At 60.5% G+C, this 27,210-nt stretch overlaps 1 protein-coding gene and 1 non-coding gene across 14 annotated transcripts in view; one reads left to right on the plus strand and one right to left on the minus strand.

The window, feature by feature from the left end:
* The first annotated feature begins 1,933 nt into the window (after positions 1-1,933).
* The window catches only part of ARID3A (AT-rich interaction domain 3A), a 32,757-nt gene continuing 7,480 nt past the window's right edge, over positions 1,934-27,210 (plus strand). For 3 of the 13 annotated variants that reach the window (XM_081502411.1, XM_081502406.1, XM_081502416.1), the window contains exons 1-4: positions 1,934-2,098; positions 5,608-6,251; positions 7,258-7,579; positions 26,375-26,447. In XM_081502411.1, the coding sequence (XP_081358537.1) occupies positions 5,875-6,251; positions 7,258-7,579; positions 26,375-26,447 (772 nt within the window). In that variant the 5' untranslated portion in view covers positions 1,934-2,098; positions 5,608-5,874. Of the gene's footprint in view, positions 2,149-2,215; positions 2,420-5,402; positions 5,498-5,607; positions 6,252-7,257; positions 7,580-26,374; positions 26,448-27,210 lie in introns of those variants that run through there. The other 10 variants (XM_081502403.1, XM_081502414.1, XM_081502410.1 and 7 more) reach the window with 4 other exon arrangements.
* TRNAW-CCA (transfer RNA tryptophan (anticodon CCA)) lies at positions 17,610-17,682 on the minus strand. The gene has a single exon. It is a non-coding gene; the product is annotated as a tRNA-Trp (tRNA).

Here is a 27,210-nt window from a genome sequence, read left to right on the forward strand (position 1 = left end):
ACGGCAGCCCACCAGGCTTCCCTGTTCCTGGGATTCTCTAGGCAAGAGTACTGAAGTGGGGTGCCATCACTTTCTCTGAGAGAGGGGTCCAGGCTAACCTAAAATCACACAACCAGGACCCAGGTGCAGTCCATACCTGTTGCCTATCCCTGGAGGAACCAGCAAAACTGGGGTCAATTCCCAGCTAGCTCCCTGGGCTAAAAATAGGACCCCCTTCACAAGAGGCAGCTGGGAATCTTGCAGCCCCTCACCCTGCTGGGCCAGGCTCCTCTGGGAAGTTGCCCCTAGCTATTTAGAGACAACTGCTTTCCTCTGGAAAATGTGGGGGGGGGGGCGCGGCTAGGCAGCACCCCTCCTGCTCCCCAGGAGACTCCCCTCCCTGCCCCCTTGCCTTTGACCAGAGGGGAATGAGATCCTCAAAACCACTGAAGGGGGAGTGAATGTAAATTGACCCATTTTAGAGAGAGGAAACAGGCACAGTGAGGCTCATCCTCCCGAGCCAGGTAAGGCAGGGCTTGCATCCTGATGTTTGGCTCTTTGGTGGAGGTGGGGCTTTCCTGAACTTTGGAACTAACCTGGGGCCTGGTCCTTAAAGGACAGCTTCCCTCCCCCAGCTCACCTGGGTCTCCAAACTCTCCTCTCTTCTGGGAGGGCAGTTATTGCCCCTCTGGTGGCAGGGGCGGTGAGGTGGGCAGCTGGGGGTGGATGTTTAATAGCCTCAAGGTAGCCTCCCTGTCACCTGCTGTTAGTAGGCTATAATGGCCCAAGGGCTGGAAGGCTGAAAGGAGCAGGCAGAACTCTGTCTCTGACCACCATTATGTATGGGGGTGGCTCCCTTGCACTGTCCCCTGGGTTTGGAAATCCTCAAGAGAGACAGGGCCTCAGTGGGGATGGGTGATGTTGAGTGGGGGAAGGACCCCCAGAAGATGGCAATGCTGTCTGTTGTACTGGAGGGGCTACACCCTCCCCCCCCCAACCACAACTCAAGATCAGGGACTTCAGTCCCTTCCCATAGGGGCCCTCTGGGTGGCCCCTGCCTGCCCTCCGTGCTCTCACTTTGCTCTTATCTGGGCTGGAGCCTGGGCCCCTGCGATTAGCTCCCAGGGGCCCCCAAACCCCACCTTACCCCAACCTACTCTGGCCTCAGTTTCCCCCGCTGTCTGAAATGGGGACAGACGTCTGCATTACACAAAAATGTGAACTTCATGCGTTGGGCACATGGCCGCGCGACTGAGCGCTGCTCAGAAGATGGAAATTATTAATGAATTATGATTACCCAGAAGATAATCTTGCCTCTCCTTCTAGAAGGTGTGGGTAGTCAGGTTTCCAAGAGGAGGGGGCTGTAGGGGGTGGGGAGTGGGGAGGGTAGGGGTCATCAGGACTTCTCGATAAGCCCTCCCAAGAATCCTGGACGCCACCCCACGGCTTTGCCAGTACGGTGCCCACGGCTGGCAGCCTCTCCCTCTCCCAGAACCCCCTCCACAGCGCCCTCATCGCAGAGCCCTAGCCCCCTCCCACCGACCCAGCACTGCTCTCTTTTCCTGTCACCGCAGATCCTTTGTTTATCAAGTCTCTAATCCCCACTTTACAGACTAGGAAACCGAGGCACCATTCCTGGGGGTGAAGCCTTTAGCTGAGTAGCTTAGTCCAAGGGACAGGGGTGAAACTCCGAGCACGGTAGGTATAGCCTCGGCGGTCGTTACAATAGGTAGAGGTCCCGGGCTCCTGTGCCCTAAGCCCATCCAGGCGGAGCCTCAACTTTCTTTCTCCCCTCCCTCTTTTCCTGGGTCGCTTCCAGCCCTGCCTGCCCCCTCGGTGTCCTGTACGCTCTGACCCGCGGAGAGCACATTACCGACCGTCCCTAGATAGGGGCGGGGCATACCGCGTCCCTGTTCCCCTTCCCTTTTATTATTTATTATCATTTAAAGGGGCCACGACTTGAAAATTTCCGTCCACTGTCTCCCCTTCCCTAACACCCCTGGGCTTTTGGAGCGTCTTCGGACCAAGCGCGGGGGGCGAGGGGGTGTCCGGGAAGGGGGAGGGGGCCTTACGAGAGCCCTCCCCGCGTCCCGGGCCGCGGCGCTGAATCACCGGCGAGGTATTTGCATCTGAGAGCGATTTGTCACCCAGTGATTTGTCTGCGGGGCGGTGAGCGCGCCGGTGGGGGGGAGGGGAGGGGCGGGGGAGGCCGCGCGCGGGGAGACTTTTACCAATCGGGTCGGTGGGGGGTGTAGACGCGGACTCGGCTGGCGACTCGGTGAGTCGGCGCGAGGCACAAACCCGGCGGTGGCCGGGAGCCAGCAGCGCGCAGCTCGCGGCCCGGGCCGGAGGCCAGGCGCGGCCGGGGCAGGGCCGGACGCCAGGCGTGGGGCATGCGCCCCCCGAGCGGGCCCTGCGCCCCCCTAGCGCGCCCCGCGCGGTGAGGCTGGGGCAGTAGATGGGCCGGGCTTTTAAAACGCGGGTTTCGTCCCGGGTGGGCATCGCGCGCCCTGGAAACTAATGAGGGGGGGTCCCCAAAGTTGGTCAGGAACGTGGGTGCGGAAAGGCTACCCGAGTGGGTCGGAGTTGGGGCGATTTTCTCTTCGACCCCCTCGGACCCCTCACCCCTACCATATTGCGCGGGTGCGGGAGTGATCGGGGGTCGCGAGTGTGTGTGTACCCCCCCACCCCCAGCGGAAGGAAATGGTCTTTAGGCGCGCGCGCGGGGGGCTATGGTCGGGGTTATTTCATTTATTGTCGCTGGAATCCGTGTTTTATTCTGGAGCCTCGAGGGGAGTGGGAGCGCCGGGTCGGGAGGGCAGTTCTCTGGTGACCCTCCTCAGCCTGGATGGTTTATTTATAAAGTGTCGGCTCTTGGGCAGAAAGGGGCCCCTGGAGGGGACCCCACGGGGCCCGCGGCCGGGGAGTGGGGGAGGCTCGGCCCGAGCCCTAACTCTTTGGCGGGGATCCTCTGGAAAAGTCTCCTCCCTCTTTAAGTACCCCCCAGACACAAAAGCGGGCGCAGGAAGCGCGGGGAGAGCGCGTTGGTCAATTCCAACGTTCCGCGGACCCCGGGTGGCCGGTTTGTCAATAATCTTCCGTTTTCAGTCGCCTGGCCCGGAGGGTTTGCCCCCCCACCACCATGCAAATCGGTCGCTTTCCAAGAAGCCTTTGAAATCGGACTTGGGTTTCTGTCGTCTAATTTCTTCTCCCTCTTCAGCGTTTCTTTTCTCACTTCCTCCGGGCCACCCCCTCCGGACTCTCCTAGCCCCCTCCCCACCTTTCTGCCCCGCCCTCCCCCCTCCTCTTCCCCTCGTGAAGTGAGGGCCCCCTTTCGCCACCCGCGGGGCCCAGCCTTGCACAACTCTTTAAATAACCGTGTTTTGCAAGCCCTGGGCCGAGCTGGTGACCTCTCTCCGGGAGGCCTGGGAGGGGGGAGAGGGTGTGGCCTCAGATCCCTCCTTGCCGCCCCCCGCAGCCAGGTCCCAGCGAGCCCCCGGCAGCCCCCTCCCATCCTAGCCCAGTCCCTGCCTGGGAATGCCTCTCCCCTGGGGTTGTCATAAAGTGGGGGTAGGGCCAAGGACAAAGGGCTCTTGCAGGGAGGGGTCTGGAGGGGTGGGCGTCCTCAGCCTAGGGTTAATGGCAGCCACGGTGGGGGGAGCAGGCCCAGGCCTAGAGGGGCTTTGGGGTTCCCACCTGCCCCCTCCACCAGCCCCTACGTGGAAGCCTGCACTGCTCCCCTCCCCCACCCGTGGACCCGGAAGGGTCATTAAACCCAGCAGGCCTGGGGGTGGTGGCTTGGGGGGGAGTGGCTTCCTTTGGCCTCTTCCTTCTCCCCCCCACAAAGGGAGGGGGCGATGCCCAGAGCATTTCCGTGGGGAAGGGGGCTCATCTTGAAGTTGTCAATGGTGGGGGAGGGGCAGCAGACCAGACTAGACACTGGGTGAGAAATGTCCCCTCAGCACTTCTGGGGGCTGGTGGGGGGACGGGTGACTGCCCATCCCCGGGGGTGGGGGCTGGGTGCTCTTCTGCTGCCTCTAAGGGCAGGCTGTGCTGGTCACTCTCCAGCAGTATGGCCTCTGAGAGAGTCTTCGTGCCCTGGGACCCCTGCCCCTGCTGAGTACTCAGGCCCTTTGGGGACGGGTCCCTCCCCACTTTCCTGCAGGGGCCCCCACCTGCCACCCCACTGCCCTTTCACCCGTCCTGCTGGGAACCCTATCACTGGGGAGGGGCACCCTCCCGTGATTGGGGAGGCTGGGAGGGTCTCTACTACAAGATTCCCCTGGGGGAGGGGTCAGGCTTCTCTTAGCAGGTCACAGGAGGGGCTGGGAGACCAGTCAGCCTGGTGGCCCGTGTCTGCTGTCAACCAGGAGCTCCTGCCCACTGGCCCCTTCTGCCTGAGGAGATGCTCAGAAGCCTGTGGGGGTCACTGGCCAGCTGGGGTGGCTCCTGGACCCTCCTGTCCCCCCCCAGCATCTCAGTGATGTACCATCTGGGGTATCTCTGCCAGGCCTGTTGAGTTCTGCCTGGTCTATTTTATTGGCAGCCTGGGCAGGTGGGGGTGTGGCCTGGGCTGGGTTGGGGGCTGGGATGCAGATAGGGGGCTACATCCTCCTATCCTTGGTGGTGGCTCTGGGACATCCATTCCTGGAGCCTGCCCAAGGCCCTGGCAGAACAAGTTGGCAGTGATCCAAAGGGACCCCAGGCTTGGGGAGGGGGACAGGGGGCAGAGTGGGCTGTGTTCTGGGCCCTGAGCCCCACTTGGGGTCCCAAAGGGTAGGGAAGCCGCCAGAGAGCATGTGGGGGCCATTGGGAGGTTCCAGCATTCCCCTAGACCTGGGTTCTGGATTCGACCCTCAGTCTTGCCCAGAACTTGCTGTATGCCCTCCAGCAGGACAACTCAAACCTATTTTCTCCATCCGTGAAACGTGGCCCGTCCAGTCTCCTTCCATAAGTCTAGCGAGTGCCTTCTGGGATTGCACCTGCATCATCACAAACTTGCATCATTCCTGCTTTGGCACAAGGAGATGGGTGCTGTATGGGCCCTGTTTTGCAGATGGGGAGACTGAGGCCTGGAGTAACTGAGGTTTAGGGATGAGGTGGGAGCTTGAGTGGGGAAGCCTGAGCCTGTATACACCAGGTGCTCAATCTGGGTCAGCCCTGGTTTCTATGAGAAAGGAGGGTGCCTGGAGCCCCCTGGGCCAGTCTGCACTAGCATGTCTGTGAGCAGCACCTAGAACTCAGAACTGGAACCTGGAGCCCCCTGGACTCTGGCACCTGGTAGCCAGCTTTGACCAATCAGAGACCGGGAATACTTGGTCCCCTTGCTCTGTTTATGAAGCCATAATCCAGCTCTTTCCGGGGGGGTATTGTTTCTCTGTGGCCCAGACGGGTGGGGGCTGCCTCGAGGCCCTTGGGAGTCCAGTGCATAGTGACCCTGCTTCTCAGCCTGCTGGAGGGTGGACGGAGGGGGGAAGATGGGGCGAGCATGCTCCTCCACCTCCAGGGAGGCCCACAGGTTTGCACCCTGATGGGCATGTATGGAAGGGATTTTCCCAGAGGCCTTTGAGGTCTGACCTCAGTGGGGAGGAGCCCAGGTGCAGTCTGACGGTCTCTTGTCACCCCCAGGTTTCTGTATACACGTGAATGAGCCACCCGCCAGCCGCCACCACCCCCCGGTGCTCAGTGTGAGAAAAGAGGCGTCGCCCGCCTGCCACTGGCATGCCCCGCCAGCCCTCAGCCTGAGCCCAGTGGTGCCTGCCCCTGCCCCCTGCCACCCTGCACTGCCCCGGCTCCCCCGCGGCCCCCACACTGCAGTGCGGCCGGGCCCCCTCCCCACAGGGGCCGCCCCCACCGCCCCCTCCTGGTGCCCGGGGCGGCCCGGCCCGCAGGGCCATGAAGTTGCAGGCTGTGATGGAGACGCTCCTGCAGCGGCAGCAGCGGGCACGCCAAGAACTGGAGGCCCGGCAGCCGCCGCCGCCCCCTGAACCCCCAGCCCGCACCAGGGCCACTCCGGAGGAGGACAGGGAGCCTGAGAGCGCCCGGATGCAGCGGGCGCAGATGGCCGCCCTGGCCGCCATGCGGGCCGCTGCTGCTGGCCTTGGCCATGCGCCCAGTCCCAGCTCGGAGGACGGGCCCCCCGGCTCGGAGGATGAGGATGTGGCCCTGGAGGGGGCACCGGGCTCGCCCACCCAACCCGGCCGAGGCAGGGAGGCAGCCAGCCTCCCCACGGGCGATGGCCGCTTTGAGGATGCAGGCTCCGACGATGACCTGTGAGTCGGGGTCTGTGGGCTCCACGTGCCGACCACATGCCCTGCACCGGCCACTCTCAGCCCTGGGGACACTGCCATAGAGGAAGGACAAAACTCCTGTCCTGCTGACCTCCTGGGGCATACCATCCTTTAGAACTCACTGGTGGACAATTCTCCATCTGCACCGCCAGAGATGGGGGCCTCCTGTCCCAGAGGGCTCACATACACGTGGCCAGTGCAGCCGCACTCCGCGTCTGTAGCTTTATTTCACCTTAATTTAAATGGAGCTACTCACACGGGATTGGCGGCCCCCATCGCCTAGCGAGGCTGTAGGAGATTTAGTGGTGGGGACAGACTTAGTTAGAGTCCATGGCCCAGGAGCAGCCTGCACAGAGCGAGCATCCATTGGCCCTTGTGTGTGTCTCACCAGCATCTGATGCGGGTTCCGAGCTGGGCACTGGCAAGACCCTGGTGGGATCCTCCTGGGCAGAAGTTTGACAAGTCACACATGAGTGTGATTATGGGCTGTGATCAGAGTTGCCAAGAAAATAAAGAGGGGATGTTGAGGGGAGGGTGGCTGGGGCTGGAATCAATTTTTGGGGCGTTGTGGGTGAAGGTCTCCCTGTGCAGGTGACAGCCCTTAGGAGGGGGCGAGGGGAGCAGAGAACAGCATGCATGGCAGAGGGAACAGCCTCAGTGAAGGCCCCAAGGCAGGAATAGGGTCGGTGTATTCAGGGCCTAGTGAGGAAGCCTGTGCCGGGGACAGGGAGAGAGGGGATTAGCAGGTAGGTGGGGGGGGTTCGTGCCACAGGGACACCTCTAATTGCTCTGGGCTAACTGGGAACAGGGCAGTAAGGGCCACACCCTGAGCAGTTCTGCTCACAGGTGCTCTTGACAGCTCACCCACGTCCAGACAGGGAAACCAAGGCCGAATGAGGTGGGACCCTTGCCCCAGGGCCTGAGTTGAGCTAGGGCCTGAGTTGAGCTGGCGCCTTCTCCCCTGACCCGTGCCCTTTGTCGGCCCCAGGAAGCCAAAATGGGAGGAGGAGGAGGAGGAGGAGGAGCTGGAGGAAGACCTGGGGGACGACGAAGAGGATGAGGAAGATGAGGACTACGAGGACGAGGAGGGGCTTGGGCCCCCGGGCGCCGCCAGCCTGGGCCCCGCAGCTCTGTTCCCCCGCAAGGCTCAGCCGCTCCAGGCCTTCCGTGGTGACAGTGGATCCCGGGCACTGGGTGGCCAGGAGCGTCCGGGAACTGGCCCGGCTGTCCCCGGAGGGGCTGCCCATGCTGCACCTCAGCTACAGCCACCAGACCACGGAGACTGGACGTATGAGGAGCAGTTCAAGCAGGTGGGCCTTGCGTCGTAATTGGGGCTGCGGGTGGTCGCTGACAGAGTCCTTCTGACCTGCCCTCAAGGGCCAGGAGCTCGGCTGTTGGGCCTGGGGCATCCCATGGAAGCCCCAGTGTGGGATTGTGGCCCATGGGTGGGACGGGCCGGCCAGTAAATGCAGGGACATGAGGACACATGAGGACAGGAGTCAGGAAGGGAAGTTCAGCAGACTCTGTCTGTACCAGAAGGCCAAGCAGAGAGACCTAAGCAAAGTGGGTTCTGAGTGGAGGCCCTGGCTTGGGGAAAGGCCACTGTCCTATATGGGGCTCTGGGGGTCGTGGGTGCAGCCAGAAGGCGCGGCCAGAGGCATTGTCAGTAGCGTAGAGTCTGGTCTGTTGAGGCTGTGGCCATGGAAGGGGCTGAGCAGGGGGTGGCCACGTTGGTGTGGATGGCCAGTGGAGCAGCTCCCTGGGCTCAGAAGGGGCGGGGAGGAAGCAGGCGTCCTGGTGCCGTCCCCGCGGGCGGCCAGGGCAGAGGAAGTGGCCAGGCGGGGGAGCCTTTGAAGTCCGGCCTCGTCAGGCCAGGCAGATGGAAACCAGATGGCGGCTGGGGCAGCCGGCTGGGTTTGCATTCCAGCCTGAGGCCAGCTGGGCCCTGCCTCGACCTCCGAGAGTGGACGTGGGGACTTGGCCTCCCAGGCCCTGTGCCCAGCCCTCATCTGGGCTCCACGGGGCTGGGGACGCGCCAGGCACATGGGATTCGGGAGGTGGCTGTGTGTGGCCTTGGGGCACCCCCCCACCCATGCTGGCTTCTGGGATGGGCGGTGGGACCCTCCTCAAGGGAGCAGGAGGCCCCACTGCCGCGTGGGGAAAGGGCACTGGGACCCTGGTGACCCTCAGAAAACTCAAAGTATAGAAGCAGACATGCAGCATGAGGGGGATGAGCCAAGACTGTGGTGGGGTGATGCAGGGGCAGGTGTAAAGGCAGGAGGGGAATGTGCCCCTGGAGTGGGCGTGGCCAGGGCAGTGGCCTGAGGCAGGAGGCCAGACTAAGGAAGGCAGGAGGGTTAATCCCCTGCCCGGGCATCTCAGGCTGGGTGGGGCTGCCCTGGCTTCCGGCTGGGTCCTGGCATGCTGTGTGGGGGGTGGATTGACACACAGCAGACGTCACCTTCCCAGGGCGTGGCTGACCACTCCCCACGCATGACCCTGGCTGCCCCCCTCCAGCCTGAAGTCCCCACCCTGGCATGTAGACCCCAGCCTGCAACCTGCCTCAGTCTGCCTCCCCTTCCAGGGGGCCCACTTATGTCTGGGCTGCTGTCTGTCTACTTGTGCGGATGAGAAAACAGAGGCGAGGCATGAGGGGGGCAGGGGGAGTGGTGGGTTTCCCAGAACCGAGCTCCTGACTTCTGTTGGAGTAAAAGTAACGAAACAGAAGTCTCATGGGTAATTTACATCAATGTTTGCCATCTGAGTTCAGCCCTCAGGGAGCCCCAGGCTGGAGGCCAGAGCCGGACAGATAACCCCCATCTCACAGGGTTACTGCCAGGCAGGAGGAAGGGACAAGCCCACAGCCACTGTGGGGTTGAGGGTGGACAAGTATCCCCCAGCCCCACCCAACCTGGTTTTGAGTGACCAGGCCCAGCAGAGGCCAGGGGTCAGGTGTCCTGACTGCAAAGCCCCCTCGGCCCATCAGGAGCAAAGTAACTCGAGGGGCCGTTATCTTGCTGGTCTGGGAAACAGGTGATGTCTTGAGGACCCCCAGGGTCAGGGCACAGATGGGGAAACTGAGGCCCAAGAAGCACAGGGAACGCAGGTCACAAGTTAGCCTCATGCTTGTGGAGTGTCTATGGGATGCCCAGCTCCTCTGCCAGGGGCAAAGAAGATCTGTAAACAGAGGGGTGGGAAGGGATGATAAGACCCAGCCTGGCAGCCGCTGGAGAATGTAGCACATGGGCCAAGGCTGGTTGGCAGAGGAGCTGGGCACTTGGACCGTGGGGCACCCGTGCAAAGGCCCTGGGGTAGGATGTAGCATGGCTTGTGTGTGGAGGCCAGATGCTGCCACTGGGCTTGGCCCTGCAGGGCCTGGGATTGAATTCCCAGATGGAGGGGCTGGGGGTTGGTGGGCAGATGCCAGGGTCCTATTCCTGCCTAGCTGTGGCAGTTCCAGCCGCCTGCACTGACCTCCTGCCCAGCTGGCCAGGCACCTGTGCAGCCAGTGTCAACAGTGGCCCGGGCCTAGCCAGCCTGGCAGATGTCGGGGCTGTGTTGACTCTGGTGCCTGCCCCACCCCCTTCCTGGCACGTGGCAGCCGGGCCGGCCGGCCGCCTGCTTGGCACCATCTCTGCCTCTTCCTCCCCGGTCTTGGCAGGGCCCAGGCCTGACTTCCGCCCAAAAACCCTCGACAGCCGTGAAATCCCGCCGTCAGCCGCAGGGTTTGGGGGGCAGCCAGGCTGGGGAGGGGCTGGGAGCAGCAGGCTCACGGCCACGGAATCTTTCCTTGGAAGCCAAGAACCTCGCTACTGGGCGGCCCCAGGGACACAAGCTGATGGAGGCCAGGGCTGGCCAGGATCGCAGTGTGTCACAGGGCGCAATCAGCAGCTTGCCTTCTGCCATCAGATATGGCATCCTGGTGACATCCCGGTGGCTTCCTGTCACCAGCAGGGCTGTGCAGGGCTCTCAAGAAAGTGCCATCGTGGGGTTTTCAAGCAAACAGACTCAATTGCGGGTCTTCAGCCACTTAAGGACTTGAATCCTTAGTTTCAGTGACTCTACAGATAAATGCTGGGATTTTTGCTCGTGGTTTTATTGATATAAAATTTATGTAGCATGTGATTCAGCCATGGAAAGTGCAATTCAGTGGCTTTTCATGCATTCATGGGGTTGTGCAGCCATCACCACCATCAATTTTAGAACATTTTGTCACTTTAAAAATAAAGCTTTTAACGTGTGCCCTTTCGCTATTACCCCACTCCTCCCCTGGCTCCTGACAATCAGTCTCTAGATCTGCCTGTTCTGGACGTTTCCTATCAGTGGAATCACGCCCCGTGTGTCCTTCTGTGTTTGCTTCTTTCACTAAGCATCCTGTTCTCAGGATCTGTCCACATGGTAGTGAGTGTCAGGGCTTCTCTCCTTTTCTTGGCTGAGTAATGTTCCATTATGCACATGCCGTGCTTGCATGCATGTGTCTGTACATGCATGCACACACACACACACACACACACACACACATACACACAGCATTTTATTTACCCACTCATCCACTGATGGACACCGGGGTTGTTTCTCCCTTTGGCGGCTGTGAATGTGTGTGCACGAGTTTGTGCATGAATGTGTGCTTTCGGTTCTCATGGGCATGTACCTGGGAGAGGAGGTGCCGCGTCATATGATAACTCTGTGTTTAGTCTTCTGAGGAGCTGCTCTTGTTCACGGTGGCTGCTCCATTTTGCATCCAAGCTGAGGGTTCCAGTTTCTCCACGTCCTCACCGACACTTGTGGTTATGACTCTGATTCCAGCTGTCCCTCCGGGGGTGGTGTGCTATCTCCCTGTGGTTTCAGTTTGCATTAAATGTTGGGATCTTACTCCCCCTGCTTCCCAAGGTCGTGTCTGCTCACCATCACTAGTAAATAAGCTCAGAGGTGTAGAGATGACGGTTCCAGGTGGTGCTTGTCACCTATGCACAGGTGGCAGGTTGAACATCTTGCGAGTGTCTTGTGTACACTGGTGCTGGTGGGGGGCACTGTGTTTGGACAAGTGTGCAGGTAGGGAAACTGAGGCATAGACCCGTGAAGCCACTTGCCCACGGTCACACGGGGGATGTGTCAGGCTGGAACTTGACCGCAGGGTGTACCAGAGGAGTGGACGGATGGGAAGGGGCAGGGGGCAAGCCCCACTGGTGAGGGTTTGGAGAGAACCTGGGTGGTTCTGATCCTCCGTCTCCTCATCTGAAACGGAGGTGGTCAGTCAGGGCCCCCCAGCAGGGTGTCAGAACCCAAGGTCTGGACACAGAGGCCCCCAGATAGAAAAGCCACCATCAGCCTCAGGTCCCCGGCTCTGAGAGGCTGCCGCATCCTTGCTATGGACCCTGCCTGTCCCCCCTTCCCCACCCTGCCCCGGGCCTCCCGGGGCCCCTTGAATTCCCATGGGTGTCCTTCTCCACACAAGCTTCTGTGGCCCAAAAAATGGGTTCAGACAACTTAGGGTGCAGCCCTGGGCCCCAGATGCTCCCTCAGCAAGGGGCTGTGGTCACATTTTTTTTTTCCTGTGTTTTTCAGCTCACTAGATTTTTTTTTTAAATTATGGAAAATATACACACATACATTTTTAAAGTCTTTTTTTTTGATTTCAGAAGTGACACTTGATACCATTCTGGTAGGAAAAAAAGGAAGGATTCCAGCAAGGTCTGAGCCCGCCAGCCCCCTCCCCAACCTTCCTGGCATCAGCCACGCCGTCTTTCCAGGCCTTTCTCTGTCCACTCACACAGAAGTGTGACAGGCAGGGTATTAAAGCGTGATGGGCAGCATATTGAAGTGTGGTCTTTGGGGGGTTGCTGGTGTCTGCCATTCACTGAGCTGGACATACCAGTTTTCTCATTTTTTCCCATTATTTTCACTCTTTGTTTATTTTATCAGTGTTTTGAGTAGCCTGGTTCTTTTTAGCTGCTTCATTTTCCCTTGTGGGGCTGACACCAACACATTGGTCTTTTTTCCTATTTCCCAGTTGTAAACAACACTGCAGTAAACATCTCTTGGGGTTGTGTAGGGTAGGGGTGGGGAGCAGAAATTCCTAGGGCTGCAGGAGGATGTGGCAGATACTTTCTTCACCTGGAAGGCCAGAGATGGACACAGGCACTCCAGCCGTACAGTCAGGGCTGGGCTAGAGGGAAGGCTGCCCAGAGGAATGGGGTTTGGAACTGGGGCTTTGTAGGATACGTAAGAGTTGGCCAGATGGCCAGAGAATGGTTAGGGTCTGTATCTTGGAACCGTGTGGCTGGACCATGAAGTGGGAGAGGTAGAGGTGGGCAGTACAATAGGGCAAGCCAAGGTGGGCTCAGAGGGGGGGCCTTCGCAAGATTTAGCAGTGCTAGGGGAGGGAGAGGGACGCTGGGAGAACCCTGCTGGGATCCACGGCCGGGCACCACAGCTAGCCCTGTGGGGCCAGGGAGGAGGGTGAGAAGTTTTGGGTGGAGAAGTGTGTTCTGGGCACAGGCAGGAGGTCAGGCACTGGTTTCTGGGCCCAGTGACGTTTAGCTGGCGTGCCGGGGGTGGAACAGGCTGGGGGCCAGGCCCATGGGTCCTGTGGGCCAGCTCTGGCGCCAGGCGTCTTCCTGGGGAGCCGGGGCCCTGGGCCCTGTGCTGGGGGTGGGACCAGTGCTGCGAAGCCCCCTAGGAACCCAGCCCTGCCATCCTGGAGCAGCACCCGCCTCATCAAAGCCACTGCGGCTGCTGGCACAGAGCCAGCTGGGCCATGGCGGGCGCAGGGAGGGTGCCCGCCTGACAGCCCTGGCACCGTTCCCCTGCCCGTGCCAGCCTTGGGAACCACACTGACTCAGCCGGAAGAGCCTTATCTGGCCCCGGCGCCGCCGCCTGGCTGCCCGATCACCGCTGTGGGGTCACCGCCACTGTGGCCTGGCCCCACGCCCACCACCGCTCCCCACCCAGGTCGCTGCTGCCAAGCGCCCGGCCCCTCCCCACGCTTTCTAATAACACACGCGGCTGTGGAGGGTGTGGTGGCTGGCGGGCATGGGGAGCACGTGGGGTCCAGCCGCTGACGTGTGCATGTGTGTGCACGTGGGGAAGGGCTGGCTGCATGGAGTCCCCTCTCGAGGGGCCCCATGTGCGTCAGAGACTGGAGCTGGATCTCTGGGGGCCTTGTGAGACAATGTGGTGCCTGTGACCATGTGTGTGCCAGTGTGGCTCTCCCATGTGTTCATTTGAATGGTCTGGGGCCACGTGGACACATGTACAGCGTCTTTTATGTGTATCTGTCATCTCAGGCACCTGCTGGTGGGTCCCCGCACCTGGAGTGTTTGTGTACATCTGCATGTGCCCCCATGTGACATGGGCCCAAGGCACGTGGATGTCCCACCAGTGTGTCCTGGGGTCTGGACTCACTTGAGGGTGCCCAAGCTTGTGTATTCGGGTCATCCACCCCAGAGCTGTGCATGTTGGGATGACCCTCTCCCATGGTGACCCTCTCCTCTGCATGTGGCTGTGTGCCTGGGGGTCTGCAAGAACACATATGTGCATGCCCCCCACCGCCCCCGCCCCTTGTCTCAGCAATCTTGAGGGTGTGGTGGGACCAATTAACCGTTAGCCAGAAAGTCAAGCTGCCCCAGTCAGTGGCTCGGATCAGTGGCCCAGACACAGGTCAGCGTCCCATGCTGCCTTGCTGACGCAGCCCCAGGAGCCACGAGGTGTGACGAGGGCCTCTGGGCTGCAGGGGCTCCCATCGCTGGGTCCCATCTTCCTCCCCTCATGTGCTGTGTGATTGTGGGCGGGGGTGCACCCTCTCTGATGCAAAGCTGCAGTCGGGGGCTGCCAGGCATGGCTCCCCTGCTCTGTGCCTTGGTTTCCCCATCTGACACAGAGCCTCTTCAACCCACCCATCTTTCTGACTCTGAGCCTGCACCCTCCATGGTGACTTGGGGGCGTCCCAGGCCCTGTGGAAGACCCTGTCTGCTGATTCTGCCCACTGCTAGGTCCTGCTCCAGGCGGGGTCTGGGGCAGCTGGGGGTGCAGGCCATGGGTGGGCACGCGCGGGGGCGGGGCCGGACCGCCCTCCTCTGCTCGCCCGGCTGCGCTTGGCCAGAGGACAATTGGGGGTCACGGGGTTAAACGCTAGCCAATCTGCCTGTGGAGGCCCCAGCGGGGGACTCAGCCTTGCCCCTTGGTCAGGGCTGGCAGGCGTCTTGTGGGACCAAGGAGTGGGGGCGGGGGCAGGGAGGGCATAGAGTTAACACCGCCTGCCCCCAGCAGGCTTGTGGCCTTGGGGACACCTGCCTTCCAGACGACAAACCAGGGACAGATAAAACCCCATATTCCAGGGAGAAATCTATCAGGGGCTGAATGGTGTCCCCAGAGTGACGGGACCTTGTTTGGAAATTAGGTTTCTGTAGATGCAGTTAAGATGAGGCCACAGCAGAGGAGGGCAGCCAGGGTCCTTATAGAAAGGCAAGGGACACACAGAGGCAGAAAATAGCCATGTGAGGGTGAAGGTGGAGATGGGTGATGTGGCCACAAGCCCAGGGCCCCCCAGAAACTGGAAGAGACAGAGAGGACCCTCCCCTGGAGCCTCTGGGAGCATGGCCCTGTCCACACCTTGATTCCCAACATCTGGGCTCCAGAATCATGGAAAAACAAACCCCTGTCCCAAGCCTCCCGACCTGTTGCCACTGCAGGAAATGAACACAAAGTCCAGTGAGGGGTTTGGGTCCCTGACTCTTGGGGCTCAGCAGTGCCAGGCAGATGCATAGGGGGCCGGTCTGCCATGGAGCCTCCTCCAGACCCTGACTGAGTGGTCCAAGGCATCATGGACTGCTGTGGGCAGAAAGGCCAGGCTGCACACCCACGTGCGTACGTGCATGTGTGTGTGTGTGTGTGTGTGTGTGAAGGTGTGGAGCACTGGGAGTGTGCCTGAGAACAAAGCGCACAGAAGTGCTGCCCACGTGGCTGCGTGGCAGTGGGGACGCTGGGCCCAGTGGGTCTGGTGGGCATGGCGGCCGAGGGCAGGGCGTCTGGGCCCAGTATCTGCAAGCCAGCTGCCGGGCGAGGGTGTGTCTGTGTGTGTCTGTGTCTGGCTGGATGGGTGTGTCCATGTGTGCCTGAGAACCACAGTGGGGTGGCGGGACCTGCCTGGCGGGGGCGGGGGTTGTCCATTGGGAGGGTCCACATGTGGAGGTGACAGCACACGTCCAGACAGGGGTGGAAAGGTCCATGTGCAGCCGTGGGGTGGACACAAGTGTCCACAGCCACATAGAGGTCCCGGTAGGGGGCTATGTAGTGTGTCTGTGTCTCTTGAGGTGGGGTGGGGTGAATCCTGCTAGTGTCTGGGGGTGGTGTCTGGCATCTCTGTCCGGGCTGCAGTGGCCATGGCCCTGGTGCTGTGCCACTTTCTCTTTCTGCCCCAGGAGGGGCCTCTGAGGGTCCCCGTGGCCACTCTAGCCTTTGCCCTGTTAGGCTATGTCCCCAACCTCACCCCCTTGCTTCCAATGTGGATCTTCCGGACTTGTGAGGTCCCCATCCGGGGAGAGGGCTCCCCAAGCCTCAGGGCTGCCAACTCTGGACAGGGTGGGCCATGTCCTTCTTCTGTTCTTCTTTTTTAAATTTTATTTATTTTGGCTGTGCTGGGTCTTTGTTGTTACGTGCGGGCTTCGCATTGCAGCAGCTTCTCTTGTTGCACAGCACAGGCTCTGGGCGCACGGGCTTCAGTAGTAGTGGAGTACAGGCTTAGTTGCCCCGCCAGCATATGGGATCTTCTGCAACTATGGATTGAACTAGTGTCCTTTGCATGGCAAGGTGGATTTTTAACCACTGGACCACACCGGGGAAGCCTCTCCTTCTGTTCCTTATCCCCCTCCTTTTAGGACGAGCCCCATAAGTTCTTCCCCAGAACTCCATCCGGCCCTGGGTCCTCACTGAAGGCTGGAACCAATGTGAACTGTCCCCCTCCTGCTAGGCCACCATGCCTGGCACTGGGGGAGCCGGGCCTGGGCCTGGAAACTGACCACGTCTGTCAGTCTCCGTGTCTCTAGTCTCTGTCTCCCCCTCATGGCTCTTTCTGTTTCCTTTCTTGTTTCTGATCTCCAACCCCCATGCCCTTCTGCCCATCCTGCCCCCATTACCCTGTAATTATTCATCTGCCCTTTTCCCGGGAGCTCCCAGGGACAGTGTACATGGCCCCAGCTGCCACCTTTCCCAGCCTGGTGGCTGCTGCCCCAACTGGCACTCTGCCAAGCCAGCGGCCCGCCCGGCCCCTCCCTGTGCCCTCTGGCAGGTCCATGTGCCCGCTGACAGGGTGCTGGATTCTTAGACTGGAAGTGGGGCCCTAGGGCACCTCTGGGGTTATTGTGGGTAGGTTTTTTTTTTTTTTTGGCCACTTAGTATGTTTTGCAGGATCTTACTTCCCCAACCAGGGATTGAACCGGCACCCTTGGCAGTGATAGTGCTGAGTTCTAACCACTGAAGTCCTGGGGGTTATTCTTTTATTTCATGCCACGGCTATCTGGGGGAGACCAGCCCAGCTGATGTAGGTGGCAGCTGATCTCAGCACCCTCCTTCTGGGCACCGTTTCCCCATATGGAAAACAGTGGCAGATTCTGAGCTGGTGTTTTGTTGTCATCATTGTTTTTTTATTTTGTTTTATTATATTTGTTCATCATTGTTAGCTACTGGTCACCAAGGGTCCCGGTGGAGGAGGGCAGGGTGTGGTGGGCACCTGCTGTGCCCCCAGGTGCCCAGCATGGGTCTCCTCACTATAGGAGCGGCCCCTGGGGAGGTGGGAAGTTCCAGGAGAGGGATCCCCCCCTGCCATTAGGGGGCAGGTTTTGCTGGCACCCTGAGTCCATTGGCCATTGTGGGGCAGATTGTGTTCCGCCCTGGGCCCAGGTCTGATGGCGGCTCCTGCAGGTGTGTTCGGCAGGAACCCCAGAACCTGAGCCCTCTGGGGCCCCTTCCTCTTGACTCCTGGGCAGGAGGCAGGAAGCAGCCCCCTTCCTTCCGGTCCCATCTGTGGGCGCCCCGGACGGTGGGGACCCGGTCAGCAGGGCTGGGGAGGGTTGGGACCAGCCCCCGTGACTCTACTGTGCTTCCGTTGAGCGAACCTGGGTGGGGGGCAATGGGGACGTCACTCCCTGAGCAGGTGGAGCTCTACCTGCCACTGGGCCACTAGGAGGGTCCCTTTCCGCCTATTGGGGTCTGCCCACAGCTCTTCTGCAGGTACACGGGGCTACTTTCCTCCAGAAGTTACTCCTGCACAATGCGGGTTTTTTGTTTGTTTGTTGTTTTTTTATCTGGCTTCCCCGGGTCTTAATTGTGGAATGTGGAATCTAGTTCCTTGACCAGGGATCGAACCAGGGCCCCCTGCTTTGGGAGCATAGAGTCCTAACCACTGGACCACCAGGGAAGTGTTCCCCATGGTGGAAGTTTTAATTCCCGGGTGCCAGGCTCTGGGTGCAGGGCTCAGACCCCTCGGCTGCCCTGAGTCAGCAGCTAAGCGGTAACAACACTGTTGTCCTCGGGTTGTGGGGGCCCCAGGACCCCAGAACACAAGGACCATCAGCCTCGTAACTACAGGTAGAGGGGGCGGAGAAGGAGAAGATGCTGGATTTTTCACTTTCTGACCCCAAAGCCTTTGGCTGGTGCCCCACGCATGCCAGGCGTTCTTGGGCAGGGTCTCACCCCAACCCCCAGTCCCACCAGACTCTGACATGGCCAGAGGCGCCAAGGGGCTCTGTCCTGGGTCCCAGTCCCACTCTGTGCCACCTCAGTCTCCCCATCTGAGAAATGGACTCCCACATGGACAGTGGTCTGCTCCAGCCAAGCCCATGGGCAGGGGGCTCCCAGGTGGATGGAGGCCACTGCCCAGATTTGCATGTTGGGGCTGCTGCCTTCCTAGAAGTTTCTCTCCTCTGCTCCCCGTTCTGGGCGCGTCCTTGATGCCAGGCCTGGCTGGCGTCCCTAGCTGTGACACAGGGCCAGACTGTTCTCTCTGCACAGCCTGTTCCCACGATCCCCTTGTCCTCCCCCACCTGGATGCCCCAGGTGCACCCCTGCCCACTTCCCAGGTGGGAAGATTGAGGCTCCGGGGGCCCCCACTCACATGAAAGGCTGACTGGAGACCGGGGCACGTCCCCGGAACCTCACAATCCGGAAATCCAGAAAGAAGTGCCTTTCATCGCTGACTTTGCGGTCAGGCTCTGTGACTTGTTTCTGGAACTTTTATTAATATCTGTGTCGTGGGTGGGGGTGCTGCGTCTCTGCCGAGAGGGGACACACACCAGTTGCGGGGTGTGCAGCGGCCAAGCGGGCAGATGTTTCTGCCCTGCCCAGAATCACTTCCCCAATTTCCTGCCGGCCGAGTGGGGCCCCTGCAGCCCTGGAGTGCTGACGGGAAATGAAAGGGCCGCGTGGCCCTGTGCCTGGGCTGGGGCGGGGCTGGCCCCAGCGGTCAGGTGCATGGGGAGGCCAACTTGTGGGAAGGGCTCATCACCTTGTGGACACCTTTAAGCCCCTGCTGTATACAGCAGCAAGCCAGACTGCCCTTCCCCCACTCTGCAGGGAGCTGCCTGGCTCCAGGGGCCCTGGCCACCCTTGGGTGGGATTTCTGCTGCCCCCCCTTCAGGCCTGGTCTCTCTTGGGTGCACTGTGTCCCCAGCATCCAGTATGGGCCTTCACAGAGAAGGATGGGACTTGCCTGGCAGTCCAGTGGTTAGGACTCAGCGCTTCACTGCGTTGGGCCCAGGTTCAGTCCCTGGTGGGGGAACTAAGATCCTACAGGCCCTGCACCCCAAATGTGCAGTGTGGGCCCCCCACAAGAAAACCAACACAGAAGGTGCTCAGTCATGGCTGTAAAATGGCCTGACCTGGCCCCAACCTGGAGGGCTGACATTGCTCTCTCTGGCTTCCTCCTCCTCTGCCCTCCTCCTCCTGAGCCCCTGCCACCCTCAGAAGGGCTGTGGGCACCGCACCAACTTCTGCTTACTGCCCACCTGGCCCGGTCCCCCCACCTGCCACGATGGGTAAACTGAGGCAGACAGGGAGGGTTCCAGACTCCAGGTCCATCTGCCCCACCTCACCTCCTCCCACAGCCCGGCCATGGTCCTGGCTTCATCCATCTGACCCTGCCCCTCCTCCACCGGGGTCTCTGGGGAGAGGGAGCGAGAAGGGGCAGAAGCGCACCCTCTGAGCGGGTGCTGCGGAACAGAACAGTTATAGTGCCCAGTGGCTCGGCACCTGGTGGGGGCAGCACCAGAGCCAGACCCAGACTGGTCACCAGTGCGCATGGAGCCCCGCGGCCGCTTCACTTTCCCAGATACAGAGTGGACGTGAGGGGAGGGGCTGTGGGGATGCGGTGTGGCCCTACTCCTAGCCTGCATGTGGGCGGTTCTGTGAATGGGTGCACGGTTGAGTGGTCCCCAGGGACCCGGCCCAGACCTGGGCCCACCTGGCAACGGCTGCCCGTGCTGAGTCATCCCCGGCCCAGGCCTCCCAGGGCCTGATAGATAATGTGATGAGGGGCTTTATCTGCCCGGGGCGGGGTCCCCCGGGGGACAAAGGGGCTGAGCTGTGATGGAGGACCACCAGATGGGTGGGAATGTAAGTTCTTTAGCACCTGCTGTATACCAAGCCCACCCACTGTTACCTGTTCTGCCCTGGGGGCTGTCATCTGGGTGGGAATGAAGAAGGGAAAGAAACCGTCCCCCAAATAAGTGCAGAGTCACATGACCGGTGACAGATGCTGGGGGTGGGAGGGGCAGGGAGCGTTACTCAGGGTGTTGCCCTGGCTTGGGGGTCAGAGCAGGAGCCAAAGAGGGTTTTAAGGGTGGAGGAGGGGGACCCAGGTGGGGGCACCAGCCATGCAGAGGCCCCAGACAGGACCAGCATGGAGACAGTGAGGGGCCAGCACTGGGGAAGCGCCAGGTGCCAGCATCCAGGGGGTCAGCTCCACCCACCCAGCCTGGCAGGTAGGAGGTCTGGCTTCTCCTGACAGAGGCAGGGAGCCAATGGCGGCCTTGGAGCAGGGGAGACACAGCCTGATCTTGATGTAGAGATTGAAAGCTCCTGGAACCCTCCATTCTGGGAAGCTGCAGGGAAGTGTCATCTTGGTTGCTCTGAGGGGGGATGTTGAAGGATTAAAAGCCAGCTGTGGGGTCTTCTCGGCTCTTTCACTGCAGTTTCACTTTGTTTACTGGTGGTATGATGAATCAGTTTTTGTCCAAACCCCAAAGGATATAGAAATAGGTGAGATTTGTAATAATAGCCAAAAAAGGGAAATAAGTCAAATGCCCATCAGTGGTGAATGGATGAACACGTGTCCCTCCACACACCTAGAATATTACTCAGTCACGAAAAGGAGAGAAGCCCTGACACTCACTATCACGTGGACAGATCCTGAGAACACGATGCTCAGTGAGAAGCAGACACAGAAGGACACACAGGGTGTGATTCCACTGATGGGAAATGTCCAGAACTGGCAGATCCACAGACACAAGAAGTGGGCTCCTGGTTGTCAGGGGCTGGTGGGGGAAGGGGTTCTGATGAGGACAGGGTTTTTTGGGTGGGGAATGGAAGGTTCTGGAAGGAACAGAGGTGGTGGTTGCCAAACACTGTCTGTGCACAGAAGGCCCCTGAATCATTCAGTGTAAAACAGCTAATTCTATGGTACGTGACTTTCACCTCCATAAATATTTTCTTTAACAATCCAGGATAAAGTAGGCGAGATTAAGGCGGTGCCCAGCCCTGCCTGCTGCCTGGCTCCTCCTTCATCCCTCATCCCTTCCCTAACCCCCTCTGAGTCCCATGCTCCCCATGGGGGTGAGGGGTTCAGGGGGTGGGGGTGGGGGTTCTGTTCCTACCCCCACCCCCACCCCATTGTGGCTGTGGGGGAAGCATCCTTCTCTGGTTCCCAGGAGCTGTGGTTGGACACAAGTGTGAAAACAGGCCTTTTTACACCTGCCCCCAGCTGTGGGCTCTCCGAGCTGCATCAGTGTCTGCCAGGGACAGAGATGTCCTGCTCAGGGCCTGGGGGCTCTCCGCGATCCCGAATTCTTCCAGTTTCTCCTGATTTGAGTCCCTGTCTGCTGTCCAAGGACACAGCCTCACTCCCAGAGTGCCCCTGCCGCCCAGTGGCCTCGTCCATCCGAGACAGGGCCCCTCGGACTTTGGAGCCGCCTGGGTGGCAGGAGGGGGCCGAGCAGACACTGTTGAGGGGGCAAAGGTCCTCTCAGGGGCCCTGGGCGGGCGGTCTCTTTATAGCTAGGGCCCTCTCAGCCTTGGGCCAGAGGCAGCCCTCGCCCTCAGCCCCGTGGGGACTGGGGACGTGGTGTCTGGGAGGGGTCTCCCGAGTGTGGGCAGTCCTGGCCACACACACCCCACCCCCACCCCGCACCAGGCCCTCCTGTGGATTGATAGCGGCCTGTCCTCCTCTTCCAGGCTGGCAGGTGGTATCCCGGTGTGCGTGGTGCCCTGGCTCCTGAGGTGTCTGCTGTCCCTACAGGGCAGCTTCCAGTGAGGGAGGGTCCCACGGGTCCCACCCCAACCCCCACTCCCACCCCAACCCCCACTCCCACCCCCTGCTCCAGCCAGGGCTTCTGGAGGCCTGGTCAGCAGGCTGGTGGTGGTGGAAATGCTCACCATTCGCCACAAACAAGAATTTCCTGTTTGCCCCTCGAGCACTTGGGGGAGGGGGAGGTTATCTCACTTTTTCCTCCGCAGCCCCTCCCCCACCCACTACCTGAGCCTGGAGCCCTGAGCCTGCCTGGCTTTATCTGCTTCCTCCTGGACACTGGCCCCTCCACCCTCCATGGGGCGGGGGCTGGGGGGTGGGGTGGGGTGGCGTGGGGTGGGGTGGGAGGGTTCCATCCCTCCAAAGATCCCTGCTCCTTACCCCCTCCAGCCTTCTCCCACACCTGTGCTGGACCCAGAGCAAGGCAGGTGTTGGGCCCTCATGCTCATCTTCCCCCCTCCCCAGGGTGGTCGAGTGTCCACTGAGACAGCCATATGGGGCACCATGCTTTCTTTTGTCTTTGCTTGAAAGGGAACTGAGGCTGAGGCCGGGGTCTGAGGATGAGGAGGGGCCAGGAAACTGCTTTCCAAGGGAGGGAGCACAGGTGGAAAGGCCCTGAGGTGAGCTCTGTGCCTTTTGCTCCAAAACCATGATGTGGTCCAAAGGGGCTAAGCAGAGGGAGGTAAGGGCCAGCAGTGACCACAAGGGTAGTATAGTCCTCATTGGGGCGATGGGGAGATGGGAGACTGCAGGGCAGGGGAGGTGGGGACTGTGCCTCAGTTTCCCTTCTGTGAAATGGGTGGTGCTGGGTAGAGAGAAGATGGACCATGGGCAGCCAAGCCTTGGTAACTAGCTGAAAGATGTGTTCCACCAATGGGTGGGGGCCCCACCACAGCCCAGACAGCCCAGACAGGTGGAGGGGCCATGTGGCCATGTCCCAATGACCCCGCCTGGCAGGTAGAAAATGGGAAGGGAGGTGTGCACTTGGGAGCATTTTTGTGGATTCCCAGCCCAGGCCCACACATCCATACCCACATCCTCAGGCTCCTGTGCCCCCTTCACAGATGGGGCTGGGGGAGGGTAGAATCTGAACCCAGCAGGGCAGACCCTAGGAACCCCCAAGACGCTTGTCTGCCCAATCCTGGTCTGCAGGTGCCCCAGAGCATGGATCGTGCCCAGACATGTCTGGGATTTTGGAAAGGATGGGGGATCCTGTCCCCAAGTTGTGGTGAGAAATCAAAGTCCACTTTAATGAGCACTTTTGAAGCAGCTGCTGTGTGCCCAATCCTAGACACTGGGAAAACCCCCGACACTCTCCCAGGGAGGACAGTGTGAGTCCGTGTGGCTCAGTTGTGCAGGGGACAGGGCAGAGTGCGGTGGTGTGGGGGGTGGTGTACACAAGAGAGTCGCCCACAGTTGGTGGACCTGCCCCCAGTGAGAGCGCAGGCTGCAGACGGCCCTCCGGGGTGACCTCAGCACAGAGACCTGGGTGACAGGGAAGCCTGGGGGGCAGAGAGCTCAGCCAGGGCCAGGCCAACATTCCAGGCCAGAGGAGCTGCCAGGTCAAAGGCCGGAGGTGGGACCGCGGCCCCTGGCCGGCTTGAGAAGCTGCGGGAAGGCCGGTGAGAGGTCATTGGGGAGGGCCCTGGCAGGTCCTACCGGACTATGTGGCCGCAGGGAGGTGGGGTGCTCTCAGCCGGAGGAGGCCCTGTGATCACAGCACCTATGGCCCTAGCATTCAGCTTTGGGGAGGGAAGAGCCAGGCAGTTTATCTCCTGCCTCAGCCCCAGGGGGGTTTCCTGAGGTTTTGCCCAACCTCCAGCCTGGGTTTGCAGCTCTAGGCATGACAACGCCTCCTGGGCCCTCCGGAAAGGGGCAGGGTTTCAGCCAGAGGACCCAGGTGGGCCGGAGGCCTGGGCGTGGCCAGGGAGATGTCCTGGCCCAGCTATGTGGCTTGAAAGCCTTGTGAGACCAGGTAGCTGGGCCCAGCAGCTCATGGTGGTGGGGGAGGGGGCGGACACCGTCCATAGCTCCCCCTTGGCTGGGGCTTGGTGGGCTACCCTAGCCAGCTGACCAGGGCAGGACACACACCACAGGGGTGCGGAACTTGGGGCCAGAGCCCCATAAAGCTGGGTGGCCTTTACTGCCCGTCTTTGTTGTCCGCTGCCCACAGCAACGACCATTAAAGTTGCCTCCTCTACTGGCTGCCTGGGGGCATGCCCACCCCCTTTATGGCCACACATAAAGCCCCGGCCCCGTGGGTGTCTGGCCATGCCACCACAACCGCCCACTGTCTAGCCTGGGGTTAGTGAGTGGACCCCTTCTAAGCTGGGCCGCCTGTGCAGGCAGCTGGTCTCTGCTCTGAAACTCGGTTTTCCCATCTAGAAAACAGGTGTCCTGATGGTGCCGGGAGCACTGGGTGAAGCTGTTGTACTTATCAACCACTGTCCCTGAAAGATGGGGAAACTGAGGCAGGAGGGGTGCTCTGATCTCTTGTGGGGGCTAGGCCTGGAAAGGAAGGGGTTCATGCAGGGTGGCCCCCCCTCCACTGGGGTGGGGATCTTACAGGAGGAAGTGTTGCCCCTCGTCAGGACGGGCTTGAGGTTGGGTGAGCCCCGCGTGAGCTTCCTGGAGCAGGTATGACAACTGACTGGACGGGATGACTGACCACACACAGGATGGCTTAGATCTACAGAGATCTTCTCAGTTCTGGAGGATTAGTGGCCAGGGTCAGGCCATGGCAGGGCCCTGCTCCCTCCAGAGGTTCCAGAGGCAAGTCCTCCCGCCTCTTCCAGCTCCAGGGTCTCCGGGCATCCCTTGGTCTGTGTCCTCATCAGCCCAGTCTCTGCCTCATCTCCCCATGTGTCTGCCTGTCTTCCTTTCATAAGGACCCCAGTCGTCCTACTGTGAAAACCCATCATGACTAATGACATCAGCAGAGAGCCCATTTCTGCACAAGGTCTAGTCCTGAGGTTCTGGGTGGATGGAAATTTGAGGATGAACCCCCACAAATCTCTTTGGTCTTCTCTGCCCAGTCTGGCCCATGTTGCAGCTGAGCAATTAGGATTCACTTAACGAGCATCTATTAAGCAACTGCTGTGTGCCCGGCCCCATTTTAGACACTAGAAACAAAACAGACAAACTCGCTGGGCAAACAGATGGGAGACCAGACCAGGGTGTGAATCACAGGCTCTGAGGAAGAGGTGAGGGGCCCACACAGTGCTGGGGGCTGTGTGGGCTGGAGTGGGGGTGGGGCGGGGACAGCGGAGGGGCCCGGATGGGTGCACGCCTCTGGCCACCATAAATCAGTGCAGGAATGCAGCTGGCCGGCCTGGCTGGGCAGGCTGGAGACAAAGGCCGGGCCTCGACCACCCAGGGCTGGGCTCCTAGCTCTCCCAGCCTGTGCCCTGCAGTCCCCACGTTGTCTCCACCGCACAGACCGGGAAACTGAGGCCCGGAGAGGGGCCGGATGGCTAAGGGTAGTCTCCCAGAGGACCCTGCCTTCCCAGGCCCAGGGATGTCTGGTGCCACAGGAGCTGGGCCTTAGCGTGTTCTTAGGCCTTGATGACGGATTATCCCAGCTGGAGCTAATTGGTGGTTTCAAGGCCCCCTGCCACAGTCCTGCTCGCCCTGTGTCCAGGCAGCCACGGGGGCACATTCCCTGGAGCTTAATTTGAAGCCTGCTATTTGCACTGTCCCTCCTTGGCAATCCCCCCTCCCCCTGCCAAGCTTTGCTCTCTAATTACCTCTACTGGCTTCCCTTGCCCACCAGCACCTGGGAGCTGACAGTTGAGGCTAGGATACCCTGCTCTACAAATACTGCAGACCTCCATAATTGGTGGACCCAGGCAATGGATGTTCAGGACAGAGCTCCTGAGAGTCCTGATTCTGTCCTAGGCCTGCCTCTGTGCCCTGCAGGAGCATACACACATGGCTTGGTGGACAGTGCCAGACATCCACCGCCTTCATGGTGGCGATGGTCTGGGTGAGACAGATTGTGTCCCCCAAAATTATATGCTCAAGACTCAGCTTGAGCACATACCTGTGATCAGAGCATGATGCGGGAGTCGGGTATCTGCAGGTGTGAGCAGTTAAGGATGGAGATGAGGTAGCCCTCAGCCAGTGAGTGGTGCCCCATGGGAAGAGGGGACTTTGGACAAATCCCCACGGAGAAGCCACGGCAAGACAGAGGCAGAGACCAGGGTGATGCAGCTACAGGCCTGGGGCACTTGGGCCCCTGGAAGCTGGGAGAGGTGGGAAGAATCCCCCTTAGAGCCATACCTTGACTTCAGATGGTTGGTCTCCAGAACCAGGTAGGAATAAATAAATCTCCGTGGTTTAAGCTGAGCGTGTGGTCAGCTGCTACGCCGCCCCAGGACAGTGTCTCAGTGTCCTTGTCTGATGTCAGGGGCAGGCTCTCGCTGCCTGCTCAGCGGGACCTCGGCAGATGTTTGGATGCTGGGGGACAGGGCCAGGACTGAGACCCCCTGCTGCCTCTCTGGCTGGCAGTCTCCTCAACTAACTTTCCAAGTGATGTGGACATGCTGCCAGCTCCGGCACCCGCTAACCCATCCCCTCCCTGCCTTCACAGCTCTACGAACTGGACGCAGACCCCAAGAGGAAGGAGTTCCTGGACGACTTGTTCAGTTTCATGCAAAAGCGAGGTGAGGCCTGCCTGCCAGGAGGATGAGGCCTGCTGGCCACGGCCTGGGGCAGGTTTGTCAGAAAGTGAGCTCCCCATGGCTGGAGGCATCCAAGAGATGCCTGAGGAGGAGATACAGCACTGCCATGGTGGCAAGCGTCTGAGAGAAGAGGCACCATCCTGCCATGGGTATCTGACAGAGGAGGCCCAGCCCTGCAGGTCTGGTGGGGGAGGCACAGCTGTGAGAGTCTAAGGGGTATGTCCTTGGGTGGTGGTGGGGGGTGTCTCAGGACCCCAACCCAGAAGTGATAGTGCAGGCTTCCTCCCTTGCTGCCCCCAGGATCCCCCACAGCAGGCCGGCCTCTGTGTGGGGAACAGGGTTGGATTCCCAGGAGGGCGGGCGCTGGGTGGTGGGCAGAAGCTCCTGGCAGACTGGAGACTGGCCTTCCTGCTGCTGCAATTGGTGGGAAGTTTGGATCCTGACCTCTCCCTGCTCCCACCTGGGGCCCCAGTTCCTCAGTCTGTGGGATGGGCCACCTGCACCCCCTGCCGTGTTGCGATCAGTGCCCACATGTGCTAAGTGCCAGGGCCACAGTTATTATGCAAAGACAGGGTTCCATGCCCGAGCCACCTCTGCCCCCCACCCCCACCCCCAGGGTCTGGCAGATGCCAGACACAGCCTTGCAAACAGGAGATGACCAGGGACAGAGGCCAGGCCTAGGGGGCATTCAGGGAGAGCCAGGCCCAGAGGGCCCCCAGTACCCTACCCCTAGCTCAGAGCTCCA

This window comes from Giraffa tippelskirchi, chromosome 6 (genome assembly GCF_054371585.1).
Source record: "Giraffa tippelskirchi isolate mGirTip1 chromosome 6, T2T-mGirTip1v1.2.pri, whole genome shotgun sequence".
Lineage (NCBI taxonomy): Eukaryota > Metazoa > Chordata > Mammalia > Artiodactyla > Giraffidae > Giraffa > Giraffa tippelskirchi.